This window comes from Cydia splendana, chromosome 15 (genome assembly GCF_910591565.1).
Source record: "Cydia splendana chromosome 15, ilCydSple1.2, whole genome shotgun sequence".
NCBI classification, from domain to species: domain Eukaryota; kingdom Metazoa; phylum Arthropoda; class Insecta; order Lepidoptera; family Tortricidae; genus Cydia; species Cydia splendana.
This window is the reverse complement of record NC_085974.1, coordinates 3864078-3882354: the sequence shown is the minus strand read 5'-3', so window position 1 is coordinate 3882354 and position 18277 is coordinate 3864078. Positions and strand designations below refer to the sequence as shown.

Here is an 18277-nt window from a genome sequence, read left to right as displayed (position 1 = left end):
AAAACTATCCTATGTTCTTAGTCCCGAGACTCAAAATATCTCTATACCATATTTTATCTAAATCGGTTCAGCGGTTATTGAATCCCCATACAAATTTCCACCTCCCTTTTCACACCCTTAAAGGATGATTTTTGAGATTTAAAGTAGGCTATGTTATTCCCTGGAACTCAAACTATCTCTGTACCAAATTTTAACTAAATTGGTTTAGCGGTTTAAGCGTGAAGAGGAATTTTTAAAAACGTATTTTTTTCATATTTTATGTGGGTTTACTTCTGAATGGTGTCATAAAAATTTACATCAAAAATCTCGGTGGCTCCACTTCTTAAATCCATCCTTGGATCCTAAGGACCAATCCTGCCGAAGGAAATCTCTTGTTCACGCAACGCCGTATTTTATTAGGCCCAGCACCATCCGCTAATTTGACGTGCCCCTCTCCCGCAAAAATCGGCAGACTGTTTTGTACAGAAAATTACAGACAAGGCGTCTCCATTTGGTTATATCCTCCAAGGGTGTCACGCTCCCACTTCCACGGTGTGCAAGCAACCATCAATGTGATTTCCTTTTTTTCTACCCCTAAGCTTACATAACATATTAATATAAGTTAAATACGGATCATTTGTTACTGAAATTAACTTATGAAAATTTACTATAAACCATATGGTAGGTATGCCTAAAAAGTTGCCAGAGAAAAAAACGAAACGATGTGTCTGTACCTACCTAAATAAAAAGAGGGTAGTTTCAGAATAAGTGTTAAATAAACGCATAATATTGTCAGTCTATGTTTTAGGTAGTGATTTTGATCGTGTATTTAATAAATGAAAGTTTAATGTTGGATTGGTTGTTAGAAGTAATTAAACAAAACATCACGATGTGTCCCACAACGGTAAGTTATTAAAAAGGAGTTGAGTGTGAATTTCGGTTCCATTTCTTAACCCCTCGTACAAATTTTGGTACAAATTCCACAATCAATTTTGAACTTTTATTGTTTAACTAAATGTTCCAAATTCAACAACAAAAAAGCTGCTTCCGGGTCTCAGGAGGTTATATAACAAAGGTCTGATTGGGTAACGTGGTAATTGAGTGAACAAAAATGTTAGTACTTAGTTTAACTGCAATTACCTACTATTAGGATACCTAATTGCGTCCTAATAGACGCCGGATGCGTCTACAGAATCTGAATTTGCTGCAACTGACTACTTATAAATAATTTATATCTTCTTCCTAGTCGAATCCTCATGTCTGAGGGTCGTGACCACCATAAGTCGCTCTGCGCTGTAGTGCTCTCCATCCTGGCCGATTCATGGCCTTCCTTAAGGAACCCTGGAACTCCTCGCGTGTAACCTCTTGAATGGCGTTGAACCAGCGTGTGGGTATCCCTCCCTGTTTTCGATGGCCTTCAACAGGCCCAACTAGCAAAGCCTTTTCCAGGCTATCAGGTTCACGCCGGGCCAAGTGCCCAAAAAAGCCAAGCATTCTCCCACGGCAAATAGCAGAAAGACGAGTCTGGATCTTGAGCTCCTGCAGAATAGACACATTAGTGCGACGCGCTGTCCAGGATATGCCTAACATTTTGCGCCAACACCACATTTCAAACGCATCTATTCTGGCTTTGGTCCGAGTTTTTAAAGTCTTTAAAATACTTCTATAACATATTGTTTAGAAATTGAATTTTTTGAGCACAGGAAGCGTACACGGACGTGGTGGAGCTATGCGCACTGCTACAATGTCTTGGGTTCAGCGTGAAGTCACTCAATACCAGCGACGGCAATATGAGTCAGGAGAATGGGGCCAGGACCGTGGTGATCAACTGCCAGGTATGTTTGAAGAGTTAACCTGCGAAGACAACTGTTGGGAAAACTGGGTTAGGTTTGGTTTGTGTGAAGCACTGGTAAAGCCTCAGCCGAGCGGTAAAGCCCTTAACGCATTGCGAGTTTTGGCTGCAGTGTAGGTATATGTAATAGGATAGGGTGAACAGATGTTCCGAAAATCCCAAGTATTTCAGAAATTCCCAGTTTCTAATAATGGATTCTGGTCATACCCCGGAAATTGGTACAGTACTAGTTTACATATAAAATTTTGTGGGTCCGAATTTCCTCTCAGAAACCTCACAATCTCTTCTCTCTGACATTCTAGGTACGACGAGTACTAGGTATGACGAGTAGGTAATATTATTGACAGATTATTCTATTTGCAGGCTTCTGGGCTGCATGTGGTGCTGGAAAGCGGGAGTTCCTCATGCTCCTGTCCACCTGAAGCCAGCCAGCAAAACAGTGGCGTGTGGCACGTGTCTGGGATAGCAGGTGGTCAACGACTCGACAAGGTGAGCCATCAGGGTTTAGATGCTTTGGCTCCTGGGCTGCATGTGGTGCTGGAAAGCGGGAGTTCCTCATGCTCCTGTCCACCTGAAGCCAGCCGGCACAACACTGGCGCTTGGCACGTGTCTGGGATAGCAGGCGGCCAGCGACTCGACAAGGTGAGCCATCAGGATTCAGATGCATTGGCTTCTGGTGGTGATAGGGTGGCAAGGATCTAAACTAGGATCACCTGGCGGGCCGTACGCGGTCGGCCCACAGGTTAAGAGTATCTCTGGTTAAGATAATTTCGTTGACCTCCGCTTTGATAAGTAAATGATCATGTTTGGCTGACGCTGAATACTGAACGTTTACCCTAAAATGATTCCAGGAGTTTGGCTGCTCGATCCTCGGCCAGCTCCCAAAGGCGCATCGCGAGCGCCTGTCCGCGGAGCTGCGCGTGATGATGCGCTGCATCAGAGAGAGCGGCGATATCGACGACAAGTCCAAGGAAAAGGCCAACAAGTCCGCTAGCATGATCGAGGTTAAGGTGTCTCCGGAGAGGTGAGACAAAGGAATTTTAACCTTCTGTACAGCTGTCAGATTCCATATTTAAGTGGTAGGGAGAGCGAAAACAAGAAGGCCAACAAGTTCGCCAACATGGTCGAGGTGAGATTGTAAAACTAATCATCATCGTACCAACCAAAAGGCTCGATAGGTCTCCTCTAAGGATCTAAGGAATCTGTCCTTACCTATCCAAGGGTTCCCTGCTATCTTGACCATATCATTGATCTACTGAAAGACTTTACTAGCGCTAGCCAGAGTTTACCAATTTCTTTCCATTCCAGACACAGTCTGCTAAAAGCGGAAACCCCGACCCGTTACCGATCCCTGGACACGCTGACGGCGGCGAAGGAGGCCGACCAGCAGTTGCCGACGCCTGGGTTGCTGCAGAAGAAACTTGTGCTCACCGACACGTCCGCTGATGACGTCACTACTGATAACAAAAAGGCAACGCTTTTTAAATAATTTAGCGATATTTTTTTAACACCGGTATTACTCTTACCAAAAGCATATGTAACTTCGTATAAGACGAATAAAGTCTAAGGAAAAAACGTGCCTCGGAATTCAAGTAAAAGTCATTCTCGAATAGATGCCGCACACACCTTTAGCCTATCCTCGGCTAGATGGCGTGACGACACCGTTTCATATTTAACAATTTTAATACATAGATATCAGTGAATGAACATGGATCAAAATGATATAAAAATAATAAAATCATTTTATCCATATATATACATTTTTTGATAACTTTATACGTTTTCATTTTGAGTTTTTGCCGTGTGTCGATAGATGGCAGTAAATTTACAGTGAGTACAAAATTTACAATGACAGGACCCCTCTATACTATCTATTCTTTTTGCTCTTACTGTATCTGCGAGTAGGTATAAATATGTCGCTACGCGCCTCCGCACGATTTGTGCGTTGTAATCTTTTGAATTCTTATTTTTCAGTTGATGTGCCGAAGGCAAAGCACCTACACGTTGTCACCTCCGGGCAGTGTCAAAATTCGCAACAAGACGTCTAGGTGAGTCAATTTTTTAAGGTCATTTTCTATAACGAAGCGCCGGAAGCTCCGGCCCGGTTTGAGTGGTGAGTCATCCTTTAATCCACTCCACCCATCCCACTAGGTATAGGTACTACGGAAAGGGTTAAGTAGCTATGATTTTTGCAGTCTATGTACTCGTAGGCTTTAGATCATAATACCTACGGTTGCCAAAAAATATGCATAGCAATCTTGAGCCTCTTTAGGTATTTCTCTAGTAACTTTATCGACCAGAAATCCGAATATAATTAAGCCTCACCTTAAAAAAAATCCAACTACTTATAAACAACTTTCAATGGAAATAGGTCTAAAACGCACCATTGAGAATTTGTAATTATTTTTGCACAACTGCCTTTAGGTACCTAACATAAAAAGTAATTGCTTCTAAAACTAATAACTATACCTAAATTAACATTATAAAAAAAAATATTTTACCACTTTGTTGGATTGATTGATTTATATATCCATACCAAATTGCAGCTTTCTAGTACTAACGATCACGGAGCAAAGCCTCGGACAGACAGACGGACATGGCGAAACTACAATAACAATGATAATCCGATCCTGGGCACACACGGCCGGCCGCCCAGTGCTCAGCGAGCTGAACTCTTGGCGCTTTAATCCATTTTCTTAATTTTTCAGCCCCCTCCAGCAGCCCCGAAGCGTGGTACTCGAGAGCCTAATAGCAGCGGAAAAGGCAGCCGAGGGTCTCCGCCAACAACTGGCCACGATTATCAAACAATTTTCTGACGAGGGGAAGGATGATTCTTCCATGTCCTCGCTGGTGCTCGATGTCTCCAAGATATCCGTATTGAAGGTCAGTTCGAATCTTCGAATGAAACAACAATACCTATACTCGGGCATACTCACTTTCCCAGTAGAAAAAGGCGCGAAATTCAAATTGTCTATGGGAGACCAACCCTTCGCGTCTACAATTTTTTTTTAATTTGCCGCCTTTTTGACTGACAAAGTGGATGTGCCAGAGTATACTTAACACTCTCCGAGCGACTATGACTTTTCTGTACCTTTATCACCATGCCATGAATCAATGTGGGCCGCCGGCGGCTGACTTGGCCTGCAGGTAAAAGATACTAAGGGCCACTTGCACCATCCCACTAGCCCGGGGTTAACCGGTTAAACCTGGAGTTACCATGGTTAACAGTACAAATTGACACTGGGTTAACGGTTTAAAAAAATTAACACTAACCCTTTCCTTTCAGGGCACAGAACCAATGAAAACCCAGTTCGCGTCAAGCCCCAACCTCTCCGGCCTTGGCACTGTCTACGAAGACATGAAGAAGAACAAATTATTGAGAATAGAAAGTGCGTCCACTTCGAACCTGCCCAAGAAACAGACGCCCAACAAAGATGGCGGGGTGGCTTCCAAGCTCAGACGCATCTCACCTAACTTCTTCAAGAAGAATAGTAGCATCAAGAATGACAAATTGAAACCGCAGGATAAGAATAGTAAATTAAATAGTAAGGATATTTTTACAAGTATCAAAGACATATGTAACTCCGTATATGATGAATAAGGTCTAAGGAAAAAACGTGCCTCGGAAATCAAGAAAAAGTCATTCTCGGATAGATGGCGCACACACCTTTGGCCTATGCTCGGCTAAATGGCGTTAACGACACCGTTTCATATTTAACAATTTTAACACATAGGTATCAGTGAAAGAACATGGGTCGAAATGATATAAAAATAAAATCATTTATCCATATATATACATTTTTTTGATAGTTGTATACATTTTCATTTGAGTTTTAATCGTGTGTTGATAGATGGCAGTAAATTTACTGTGACTACAAAATTTACTATAATAGGACCCCTCTATACTATCTATTCTCTTTGCAAGTATGTATGTTCAGGCATAGAGAAATAAGTAAGCATAGAGTGCTCACTCCATCCATCAGTTTTGTTACCAAAACGCCTATTATTTAGTAGTAGTAGATATCTAGCGTCAAGTAGCGGAATTATCAGTGCTGTTACTTTATTAACAGGTTTTAATAGTGTATCGGAGCCCTCATATTCCATTAAAACAGGTTCTACAATTTTAATACACATATCAGCACAATATTGAGCCTTACAAGGCTATTGTTTAGAATTTTAACCCTTGTGCAGTTCACTTGCATAACCAAGACCATAGATTACATTTTATTTTTCTTTTTCCAGACATCTTCAAGCCAAAGCCAGTGACTCCTAAACTTAAATCCGAATCAAGTCCAAACCTAAGTGCATCAACAAAGAAGAGATTTAGCCACATCAAATCCACCATACCCCGACCTACGCCAAAAAAGGAATAACATTTAAAGAAATATATAAAATGCTTTTAAAATTTATTTATTTAACTAAAATTGGATAGCAGTCTCTTTTATTAAATATATTAATTAAACTAATAACAGTGTTTCATTATACCTAACAGACTAGAGCTGGTATGGATCGCTAGGTATCAGATTCACTCCCACTTTTGAACAACATTTCAACTACTTTCTCTAACTCATCACCAGTCCTCTTACCTTTACATTTGTTCGAAAACTTACATACACCTTTATCTTTGGCTGTAGATTTTAATTTGTTTTTTAAATCAATCTTCGGCACTAAATATGTAGCATGTCTTTCTTTGAATAGTTTTTTGTCTCCCATGTTGAGGCATGATTGCTTTTTCTTTGCATGTTTTCCGACATATTTTGAACTGGTAAATAATTCTTCAGTATCGTCATCGTCATCACTCCGCGTTATTTTAGACTCGGAAGTTGATACATATCTATTTTTAATTTCCTTTTCTTGAGTTCTAGTAGTTAAGTCTTTCAGTGTTACATTTTCTGGTTTCTTAATTTTGTCCCTTTCCTTCTTTGCTAGTTTTAGGCAGATGGTGGCTTTCGGATAGCCAGTAAACTGCTGGTAGCACACACCTTTATCCAGAGGCACAAAACTGTTGAAGAACCTCCTAGGATGGATATCATCTGGAGTATCATTTAATAGCATGTAAGCTTTTTTCAGGAATGTTTTCTTATCTATTGGGTTTTGCATGTGGAAGAAATTCTCCAGCTGCTGAAGTGTTTTCAGTTTTTTTATAGCATTTTTCTGCACAATGTTGTATGAAACGACAGCCATTAGAATAAAAGTTGGCTCATTGCTGAGGATGTGATCCCAGAGTATCAACCATTCTGTGCAGGTCAATACTTCACTGAAGGCAGTTTCTAATATCTTTAGAGCATAAGTCTGGCTGTTGATACCAACATCACAGTAATGTTTCAGTAGCTGTGGGTCATGTTCTCCTAGTACATTTTCTATCATCGCCAGTATGCTGAGTGGAGGGAAAGGAGCATATTCGAACCACAACTGACAGTGGTTTAGTAGAATTGTCGCTACACACTCAAACAACAGTAGAGGATCTTTTTGAAGAACTTTCACAAATGGGAAAACAAACCCTGGCAGGCATTTCATTACACCAAAGAGTGGACACCAGTGTGCGAGACATGAGAGTAAGCGTTTCAAGTTTTTCAGTGTGATTGAACTGTGGATTGTGAATTGTTTTTCAATGTCTTTGTAACTTGGATGGTTACCTTTTTCAATCAAAGCTGAATAAGCCACCTTGTTTGTAGGGGTCTCTAGGAGAGACCTCCATATTACTGATCTGAATTTATCAGGATATTCTCCATACTGCATTAGAATCCTCCGAAGTCTGGCACTGTCCATACAAACTCGCATCTTGTGTTCAACTTCAGCTCTCATGGTTACTTTAGCCTGTTCTTTGTACATAGGCTTGGTGTGTAACAAAGATTCTGTATTTGGACTTGCCCGTGGCAGTTGTGGTTGATCCATTACATAGGAAGAGTTGTAAATATTAACCTCGCCCAGTTTCAATATGCAAAGAAAATATTTACCTGTTGGGCTCACGACGAATTTGCGTATACCTGATGACTCTGGACTAACAGTCTGAAGTATTGTGAGAGATTCTAAATCCAGCAGGCGAAGTGTGCAGTCACTACCCAATATTGCTAGGATTTTATTTGCACCTCCATCAAATACTTGTGGTATAAAAGCAATATGCTGAGCTCCCGATATACCATATTTTGTTAGATCTATTGATTTTAAGGCTTTCCATGTATCCATGCTAAAAAGTATCAGTGTTTGGCTGATACCTGCCATTGCCATAGCTCTCCCATTCATTGTAAATGCAATATTTTTCATATTCTTTAAATCTGTTGGTATTATTTGTTTAACAGACTTCATGTTTTCATGTTTCCATATCTGTACTGTGTCATTTTGAAAACAGGCCACTAAGTAGTCGCCTGCCGGTGTAAATAATATCTGTTGAATTTGGGCACCCAAGTATGTATTGAGGGTGAAATATTTGGTGTAGTGTGTCAGTTCCCAGAGTATGGCTTCCACGGGGCTCGCGGTCAGTAAATTATTAAGCTTGTTATTTGAGAATGAGATATGCTTCACCGGAGCTGTGTGTCCAGTCAAAGTAAGAGAGATTTTTCCAGTTTCAACAGAAAGGAACGAAACGTCGCATTTCTTTGTATTAGCCACTACTAGCTCCTCTGTTCTGTTTGGTATGAAATGGAGTGCCGAGCATGGCCCGATATGGGTAAACTTCCAAAATTTGAGCTCGGTAAAGTCCAATATGAAGAGGTTTCCTACGGTGTCGGAACATGCGAGTTTCTCTTGAGAGTCGTCGAAGACCCCTGTGGAGAATCGAATTCTACGATTCTCACCGTTCGGATTTCGGACTGTGTGGTGTAATTGTAAAATAACTCCATCCTTGGGTTTCGTTTTCAACTTAATATCATACTTATGCACATGACCGGTACCATCATGCCGCTCGAATTCCATTTAAAACTAAAAACACATTTGTTGCTTGAGAAGACCATAACAAGATAATTTTTTAAGCAATAACATACTAGTTTAGGCCGACTTATTTTCAAATTTAGTTCAAAATTCAAGTGGTACAGACTACTACAAACAAAACAATGTCAGTGTCAAATTACAAATAAGTCAAACAAGGACGCGTTCAAAATTACAATTTAGTTTCGTACTAACTTGGTACTAACCTAATTAAATTAATGAATGATTTAATGTAATTTAAAATGTTGTTAAATATTTTGATATGCAGTTTAATGTAACATCTGTCCTATAACAAATCTTGAAATTAATTGGCCCATCACCATCACTCATGAGTTGCTCATGAGTTGTCCATTTAGCAATTACCAAGGGCCCAACGTTTTCTGTTCTCTTTCACGGCGCAGCAACTAGTATCATCTCTCTCTCCTCGCTCTTTTAAAAATGCCGTTTGTCAAAAAAGGACAACCATACTGTTGACAAGATGGACTTCAAATCAAGTGTTGCCTTTTTTGATGCGCCCAGGCTGTGTATGTGTGCGTAAAAGCGTATATGTGTGCTCTTTTAGGGATGTGAAAAGTCGATTTTAATCATGTTATATATCGATAAACGCTACACAGCGGAACGAAATAGCGATTAATTGAAGCTTCAATATCTTCGTTAAACATAAACATAATTGAAATGCTAATGGATAATTAATATATTATAATGTAATAAAATAATTCAATTATCGCGGAACACATATTTTAGTAGGTATTTATGTATTTTAATTAAATATCTGAACTTTCCCTTGGTTCCCTGCTGGGGCGTGACGATAAAATTGTGATCTGATAACCACAATAAAGAATAAAAGCGTTTTTGTTCATTTTAGGTATCGTTAAACCTTTGAAGTAATATTAAAATTGCAAGAAATGTCGATAGTTTATCGATATGACTTTATCGACATGGCTACAGCAACGTGGGCCTCATTGTTAATCGTACACTAAACAAAAGTGGCAACAGTGACAGCTCGCTGAGACACCGTCTCTATATATTATAAGTCTATGGGCCTCATTGTTAATCGTACACTAAACAAAAGTGGCAACAGTGACAGCTCGCTGAGACGGGATCTCTATATATTAAATCTATGGCAATTACAGGCAACATTTCGTTTTAAAATTGGGACTTCCCGGAAATGGGTTGTGTCAATGTCATGTCAAGTTAAAATAAATGGCACGTTGTCAATGAATGGTAAAATGTCGTCAGAAAATATCTTATTTACTATACCTACCCATGTTTTGTTTACCTTGTGCTTGCGCCGCCGCCGAGCGGAGATCGTTTAGTGCAGTAGGTAGTATTGGATTCAGTTTTTATTAAGTTAAACTACAGGAAAGCAGGAAAGTCATTTGAAAAAGGTTAGTCCTTAGTTCTTTTTGTGATAAGTATAGCAAATAATCAGAATAATTATTATATCAAAAACATGGTCCTACAATACATACAAATCTCTCAAATTTGTGATCAATAACAAAATTTTTAAATTTAACCCGCGACTTCTGTGACTATATCCATTTAGGTTAATTTTATATTGTTTATAATCGCTTTCGCTATAATCTTTTGTTTACCTGTGATATAATGAATCAGATAGTTTTGTAGTTTAAAATCATTGTATCTATTGTATCCTTTTCTGCACTGTTTATTTATTTATTTTTAGAAGAAACAATGGGGAAGTACTCAATGCTGAGAAATTACATGCGAAGGTTGAAAATCAAGAAGGATGGTCATATTCTCAAAGACTGTTCTCTTGTCATTGAAGGAGATAGCTTCTTCAGGCAACAATACAAAGAGAGTGGATTCAATTTCATCCTCGGAGGCGAATATGACAGGTATGCTGAATATTTAAGAACAATACTAAAATCTTTCATTAAAAGCAATGTGACTTGCTATGTGGTCTTAACTGGAGCAATGGATGTAGACTTAGAAAAGAGAAAGGTTATTCACCAAAATATCATAGATGATAGGGATAACATTGAACCTGGGGATGACAAGTTTTATGAACAAATTTTTACAAAAAGTGTGCATAGGGAGGTGCTTGATGAACTAGGAATCAGGTATTGTGTGACTGAGTACAATGCTCGTCAAACTCTCTTAGATCTATCCAGAGAGTTCAACTGTCCTGTCCTGACCCACAACTTTGAACAGTGTCTAATTGGCATGACTTGTATAATTCCGGGGACAATTGTGTATGATGAAGCAAAAAATCACATTACTTGCCTAAAACAAACCCCAGATTCTTTCAAAGAGCATATTAGGATATATGAGGATATGAAGCCAATATTCTTGACAATTATAGATGAGAATTTACCGCTGTTTGATAAGATTCCCGAAATTATAGGGTCAAACCCGAAATGGCCTGTTGCACCATTGTTATACTGGATCAGGAAACAAGAGAGAGAGTCCTTAGAGAGAGTGATTGACAAATTAGATATGCTGTTAACCACAATGGTACAGAAACAAATGTTTCGAGAGTCAATTGATGAACTTACAAATCTAATTTTTCATGGAAGAGAATCCCATGCTTTGAGTTATTTTAAAGGAGAACAGATTGCAATTTTGGACGATGAGATAGAGTGGTTCAAGAATGGAGTACTGACTGGCAAAATTCCGAGTGTTTACATAAATTTAAAAAATAAGGCAACATTTTCCGGCTCATGGGTACTTTTTGATGAAAGCAAACGGGACGCCCTTCTGCCTACATTGGATATTGCTATGTATGTCCACAGTCTTTTGTGGGATTCTCCGCAAAGTTTAACTTTCATCGGTCGCAAGGGACGCTCAGTGCATGTAGCTATTATGCCACCAAAATATCAAGGGACCTTGAAGGAAGGGAGCAACAAAGAAGGGACATTTGAGAAATTCATTGAAGACAGTCTGCCTGGTTTTGATTGGTCATTGTTAAAGCATGTTCCAGAAGATAGTTGGCTGCTCATAGTTAGTTTGGTGTACTACATTTCGAAAGCCAATAGGGGTTTCACCACAGAGGCTTACAGTATTATTCTGTCCTACGTTATGCTTGGGCCCGTGTCAGCGAAAGTTGGGTTGCTTAGGAAAAAGAAAACAGAGTCTCGCAGTTTGGAGTCAGGCGACGACGACGTTCAAATCTACACTTACAAAGACTGCCTAAAGGCGGCCAAAGCTATGATAGAATACTTTGATGAAGGAGATATCAAAAATACCTTTAATAGAGGCATTCTTCATGATTTAGCTGAATTCCAGCATTGTTTACAGCACGTGAACTATCTGAATATGTTGTGCGGAAATTTAAAATGTACGAACTATCACAAGACCTATAATGGTACCTTTGTGTTCAATATTCTTCTGCAGCTGAAGAAACATGATGACCCAATGCTTTTTTTTGAAACAAAGTTCGAGACTAGCCCTTCGGTCCTTAGTTTTTACAAAAGCATTAAAGAAGTCTTTGTTAATCTTTTACCTGCAACTCAGCTTAATTAAATAAATAATAACTTTAGAATGTAGTAAGCTTCCCCTTGCGTTTTGAAGCGCTTTCTTTTTGTACTTTTTCATTAAATTGATTATAATTTCAAATTATATTATTTTCTTCATTTTAATTAGGTGCTTGCCCTTTATTCTCATGCCCTGTATTAGTAAAGATTAAAGAAATAAAAAATCACAACTTACATAGCATTTCCTTTTTTATTCATTTTCATGACCCAAGATGATTTCAGATTACAACGAGAAAAAAAATGGAGGTAGGCTGTATCAGGGACACAGCCGCTATGGTTCACGTCACGTGAAACGTGGTGTGGACAGCTAATGCGAAGGCCGAAGGCCGAGCTCCGCGTAGGGCCGAAGGCCCGAAGCATCCAGCATGTCAGTGCTTAAACACAGAACAATTAAATAGTATAAGTGTCTAAATGCGAAGGCCGAAGGCCGAGTTCCGCGTAGGGCCGAAGGCCCGAAGCGTCCAGGATTCAAGTGCTTAATCACAGAACAATAGTATAAGTATCTAAATGCGAAGGCCGAAGGCCGAGCTCCGCGTAGGGCCGAAGGCCCGAAGCGTCCAGGATGTCAGTGCTTTAGCACAGAATAATAGTACAAGTGTCTAAATGCGAAGGCCGAAGGCCGAGCTCCGCGTAGGGCCGAAGGCACGAAGCGTCCAGGATGTTAGTGCTTAAACACAGAACAATAGTATAAGTGTCTAAATGCGAAGGCCGAAGGCCGAGCTCCGCGTAGGGCTGAAGGCCCGAAGCGTCCTGGATTTAAGTGCTTAATCACAGAACAATAGTCTAATTATCTAAATGCGAAGGCCGAAGGCCGAGCTCCGCGTAGGGCCGAAGGCCCGAAGCGTCTAGGATGTTAGTGCTTAAACACAGAACAATAGTATAAGTGTCTAAATGCGAAGGCCGAAGGCCGAGCTCTGCGTAGTGCCGAAGGCCCGAAGCGTCCAGGATGTCAGTGCTTTAGCACAGAACAATAGTACAAGTGTCTAAATGCGAAGGCCGAAGGCCGAGCTCTGCGTAGTGCCGAAGGCCCGAAGCGTCCAGGATGTCAGTGCTTTAGCACAGAACAATAGTACAAGTGTCTAAATGCGAAGGCCGAAGGCCGAGCTCCGCGTAGGACCGAAGGCCCGAAGCGTCCAGGCTGTCAGTGCTTAAACACAGAACAATAGTATGAGTGTATAATGCGAAGGCCGAAGGCCGAGCTCCGCGTAGGGCCGAAGGCCCGAAGCGTCCAGGACGTCAGTGCTTTACCACAGAACAATAATACAAGTGTCTAAATGCGAAGGCCGAAGGCGGAGCTCCGCGTAGGGCCGAAGGCCCGAAGCGTCCAGGATGTCAGTGCTTTAACACAGAACAATAGTACAAGTGTCTAAATGCGAAGGCCGAAGGCCGAGCTCCGCGTAGGGCCGAAGGCCCGAAACGTCCAGGATTCAAGTGCTTAATCACAGAACAATAGTATAAGTATCTAAATGCGAAGGCCGAAGGCCGAGCTCCGCGTGGGACCGAAGGCCCGAAGCGTCCAGGATGTCTCTGCTTTAACACAGAACAATAGTACAAGTGTCTAAATGCGAAGGCCGAAGGCCGAGCTCCGCATAGGGCCGAAGGCACGAAGCGTCCAGGATGTTAGTGCTTAAACACAGAACAATAGTATAAGTGTCTAAATGCGAAGGCCGAAGGCCGAGCTCCGCGTAGGGCCGAAGGCCCGAAGCGTCCAGGATGTTAGTGCTTAAACACAGAACAATAGTATAAGTGTCTAAATGCGAAGGCCGAAGGCCGAGCTCCGCGTAGGGCCGAAGGCCCGAAGCGTCCAGGATGTTAGTGCTTAAACACAGAACAATAGTATAAGTGTCTAAATGCGAAGGCCGAAGGCCGAGCTCCGCGTGGGGCCGAAGGCCCGAAGCGTCCAGGATTTAAGTGCTTAATCACAGAACAATAGTATAATTATCTAAATGCGAAGGCCGAAGGCCGAGCTCCGCGTAGGGCCGAAGGCCCGAAGCGTCCAGGATGTTAGTGCTTAAACACATAACAATAGTATAAGTGTCTAAATGCGAAGGCCGAGCTCCGCGTAGGGCCGAAGGCCCGAAGCGTCCAGGATGTTAGTGCTTAAACACAGAACAATAGTATAAGTGTCTAAATGCGAAGGCCGAAGACCGAGCTCCGCGTAGGGCCGAAGGCCCGAAGCGTCCAGGATGTTAGTGCTTAAACACATAACAATAGTATGTCTAAATGCGAAGGCGGAAGGCCGAGCTCTGCGGAGGGCCGAAGGCCCGAAGCGTCCAGGCTGTCAGTTCTGTGTTTAACCACTGACATCCTGGACGCTTCAGGCCTTCGGCCCTACGCGGAGCTCGGCCTTCGCATTTAGACATTTGTATTATTGACCTGTGTTTAGAACTGAACTCCTGGATGCTTCGGGCCTTCGGCCCTACGCAACTTCAGCCTTAGGATCTTGCGATTTATACACTTCTACTTTAAAATACTTGGAAAAGTTACGGGAGGCGCGCGTCTGTCGGACGCTTCGGACCTTCGAATCGGTCCTACGCAGAGCCTTCGGCCTTCGCATTTAGTTAGACTCTTGTAGTATTGCTTTGTGTTTGAATACCGAAGTCGCGCATCTCGCGAATGCTTGATAATAATTTTGAGTAATATCTTAAATTTTATCTGTAAAGATTATTTGGGGTCATAATGATTCACTGTTTCTAAATGAACTTGAATACAGCATTTGATGGGTAATTTTAAAATAGTTAAATACAGCGTCACACCTATTTAATTACATGATCAGTTGATTTTGGAGTATTGAATGTAACGATTACGTACTATTTTTTTGTAAATAACACACCAAAATTACAAGAATAGATATTTTATACGGGTAATACACGTTTTATAGCAAACTCGTTCGTGTCTTTCCTGTAGCCATCGCAAATTTAAGGTAATCTAAAAGCATTTTTTTACGTAGCACCTTTACAGGCGGAATATTTTTTTTCAGTAGGTACTTGAGACTCAAATAACAAAAACGGGATATATATGTACCATAGTCGTTACCTTTTATAGTATTATCCACAGAAGTGACCTTTTCTAAAATATGTTTTACCCATAGGTACATCAGATAGTACCCAACTAATAAGATAGTAATTAGCAATAGGAACTCGAGATTGTCAAGCAGCCGTCATACGTTCTGTGTTCTATCAAAGTAACTCGCGCCGCCGCGCCGCCATAGATTCTAATTCATTATTTGAGGAGATCAGCATGATGTTTTACTAGGGTAGAAGTGGTATGTAAAAAACCGGTTTTGCTTTATCTTACTACTAGCTGTGCCCGCGGCTCCGCCCGCGTGGAATTCAGTCTGTGTCAGTAAGCGGCTAATTTCTAATCCTAATTTCTCTCCCTCTCCCCTGGAGGCGGAACTTGAAGTAAAGTTGACAGATGGATGTGCTAGAGGACTGTAGTCCAGATAAAATATTTTACAATTAGGTACCACTAAATAAAACTACACTCCAAAGTCAATAGTTTTTTCGCCCTTATTCAAATTTTACACGTGACTTAAACGACAGAGTAGTAGGTGTATATCGGACGATACAGTACCTAAGCTGTAAAGGGGCCCACTGATTAACAGTCCGCCGGACGGTATCGGCCTGTCAGTTGTTCGGAACTGTCAAAATTTTGTTCTAACTGACAGGCCGATACCGACCGGCGGACTGTTAATCAGTGGGCCCCTTAAGGTATACGCGCGCGAGCGAAAGCGAAGCGGCCTGCCTGGCTAGACCGCCACTCACCGTGGTCTTCTTCAGACTCCTGAGGAAGACCACGCGTCCCTTGTAACCTCAATGCGTTGCGAGACTTTCGGGAATGATTCGATTTTTTTCGGGAATGCATTGCGTATAAAATGCAAGTCCCAAATCGTTTGACTCCGCAAACGACCAGTGCCGGATTAAGATATTTTGATTCCCTAAGCATTTCTAGACCATGGGGGGTCATCAAGATTACATTGAATTTTTTTGGTTAATTGAGTGACGTTCATTGCCGCATTACAGCTGAAAATGGAAATTAATCACATCATTTTATCACGACAATTGACAGTGCCGCAGCAGTAACGTTGCAACAGAGTAATGCTGCTGCTGTCGCCATATCTTAGAAAGTAATAGAATGCAATTGAAAACGCGAGCGAAGCGAGCGCGAAAATTTTTCGATATAAAAACGCAATTCTATAGACAGTTGTACATTTTTACTTTTAGTATGGAAATCAGTCACATAATTTTATCACGAAAATTGACAGTGCTGCAGCAGTAACGTTGCAACAGAGTAATACTGCTGCAGCCGCCATAGCTTAGAAATAAATTGAAAACGCGAGCGAAGCGAGCGCGAAATTTTTTCGATATAAATAGGCAATTTGATAGACAGTTGTACATTTTTACTTTTAGTATGGAAATCAGTGACATCATTTTATCACGAAAATTGACAGTGCTGCAGCAGTAATGTTGCAACAGAGTAATGCTGCTGCAGTCGCCATATCTTAGAAGGTTATTGAAAACGCGAGCGAAGCGAGCGCGAATCTTTTTCGATATAAAAACGCAATTTGATAGACAGTTGTACATTTTTACTTTTAGTATGGAAATCAGTCACATCATTTGATCAGGAAAATTGACAGTGCTACAGCAGTAACGTTGCAACAGAGTAATGCTGCTGCTGTCGCCATATCTTAGAAAGTAATAGAATAAGGCGAGCGAAGCGAGCGCGAAATTTTTTCGATATAAATAGGCAATTTGATAGACAGTTGTACATTTTTACTTTTAGTATGGAAATCAGTGACATCATTTTATCACGAAAATTGACAGTGCTGCAGCAGCAACGTTGCAACAGAGTAATGCTGCTGCAGTCGCCATATCTTAGAAAGTTATTGAAAACGCGAGCGAAGCGAGCGCGAAAATTTTTCGATATAAGTATGTATTATTAATTTATTAAATCAACATAATTATTCACATGGACCTAGAATACTACGGACGTAGTTTTGCTAAGACAAAAACTGTGATTCCATCATCCACCAATTTCCTTGTATTTACGCGTGACACACACACATTGACAGTTATCTCAATGCCCTCATCCACCAATTTGCCGTCAGACGGATCGAAACGTCAGTGAAGTAAATTTGTCCACGAAAAATGTAAAATATGCCGGCATGCGTAGTTAAATCCTGCAAGAATTGTACCGATCGAAAGAAAAAAAGTGACGGAATAACTTTCATAGCTAATTTTATCAATTATCACGGTATAGTACATAAAATCTCCATATTTCATTGTTTATAAATGCGAAACAGGAATGTGACCAGTAAGTTGAATAGGGTAATTTCCCGAAAGTAGGGTAATTGATGCCCTTCTTATTATATCATTATGTATATAAGAGATAATTTAGGATATTTAGGTAAATAGCTAAATTATTGATTTTGCATTTTTAAACTAAAGGAAATTAAAGACGTTTACATGAATAATGTTTGATAGTTAACGTATGTAAGGTAAACATACTCATGGTGCTCGACGCGGTCCCAGTCCAGTACATGTCATCTTGAAACTTAAACCATTGTCAATAGAGGTGACAGCAAGGTGTCATCTATTGGACATTAACATGTCGAGCACTAGTACATTTACCTTATATTTATTTTTTGTATAAAATCAGATGTGTTACAAGTTAAATATCATTAGGTATTGCAAATAATTTTTGCACAAAGTAATTTGCATGTAATTTGCAAGTAATGCGCATTTTCAAGACCTATAAAATCAGTTAGCTACACACTTTTTTATTGTCTAACGTAAAACTGTCCTACTTTCATATTTGAAAACAAGGACGATATTGAAAATAATTGTTTCACCATTAGGGGACAATTTGTGTTACATGGTATCACTCGTCTACACGCACACTTTCAAACCGTCCGCCATTGCAGTGTCACAATTTGTCTTAAGTGACATTCCCTCTGTCAAATATATAACTCTATGATTATTCAATTATTTTTGTTGATATCCGTGTCATCTAAACTTAGAGTTAA

General features: G+C 40.5%; 4 protein-coding genes across 4 annotated transcripts in view; 3 read left to right on the top strand and 1 right to left on the bottom strand.

Annotated features, from left to right (window-relative positions):
* The window catches only part of LOC134797425 (26S proteasome regulatory subunit 7), a 155486-nt gene that overhangs the window by 16012 nt on the left and 121197 nt on the right, over positions 1-18277 (top strand). The window lies entirely within an intron of this gene.
* On the top strand, positions 804-6300 carry LOC134797410 (uncharacterized). Its single transcript, XM_063769632.1, has 9 exons — positions 804-883; positions 1683-1814; positions 2195-2320; positions 2683-2855; positions 3140-3302; positions 3806-3879; positions 4540-4714; positions 5118-5376; positions 6074-6300. The coding sequence occupies exons 1-9, from the start codon at positions 827-829 to the stop codon at positions 6202-6204; spliced, it is 1290 nt and encodes a 429-aa protein (XP_063625702.1). The 5' UTR covers positions 804-826; the 3' UTR covers positions 6205-6300.
* Positions 6232-8866, bottom strand: LOC134797409 (TBC1 domain family member 31). The gene has a single exon (XM_063769631.1). It carries the CDS (start codon positions 8741-8743, stop codon positions 6344-6346), a length of 2400 nt encoding a protein of 799 aa, XP_063625701.1. The 5' UTR covers positions 8744-8866; the 3' UTR covers positions 6232-6343.
* Positions 10123-12413, top strand: LOC134797408 (uncharacterized). Its single transcript, XM_063769630.1, has 2 exons — positions 10123-10143; positions 10440-12413. Exon 2 carries the CDS (start codon positions 10448-10450, stop codon positions 12236-12238), a length of 1791 nt encoding a protein of 596 aa, XP_063625700.1. The 5' UTR covers positions 10123-10143; positions 10440-10447; the 3' UTR covers positions 12239-12413.

What these genes read in the sequence shown, in the direction of transcription:
- LOC134797408 (XM_063769630.1), top strand. Translation starts at nt 10,448, where the DNA reads ATGGGGAAGTACTCAATGCTGAGAAATTACATGCGAAGGTTGAAAATC.
- LOC134797409 (XM_063769631.1), bottom strand. Translation starts at nt 8,743, where the DNA reads ATGGAATTCGAGCGGCATGATGGTACCGGTCATGTGCATAAGTATGAT.
- LOC134797410 (XM_063769632.1), top strand. Translation starts at nt 827, where the DNA reads ATGTTGGATTGGTTGTTAGAAGTAATTAAACAAAACATCACGATGTGT. An exon ending in GTGGTCAACGACTCGACAAG is followed by an intron (nt 2,321 to 2,682) that starts GTGAGCCATCAG and finishes AAATGATTCCAG; the next exon opens with GAGTTTGGCTGCTCGATCCT. An exon ending in TAAGAATAGTAAATTAAATA is followed by an intron (nt 5,377 to 6,073) that starts GTAAGGATATTT and finishes TTCTTTTTCCAG; the next exon opens with ACATCTTCAAGCCAAAGCCA.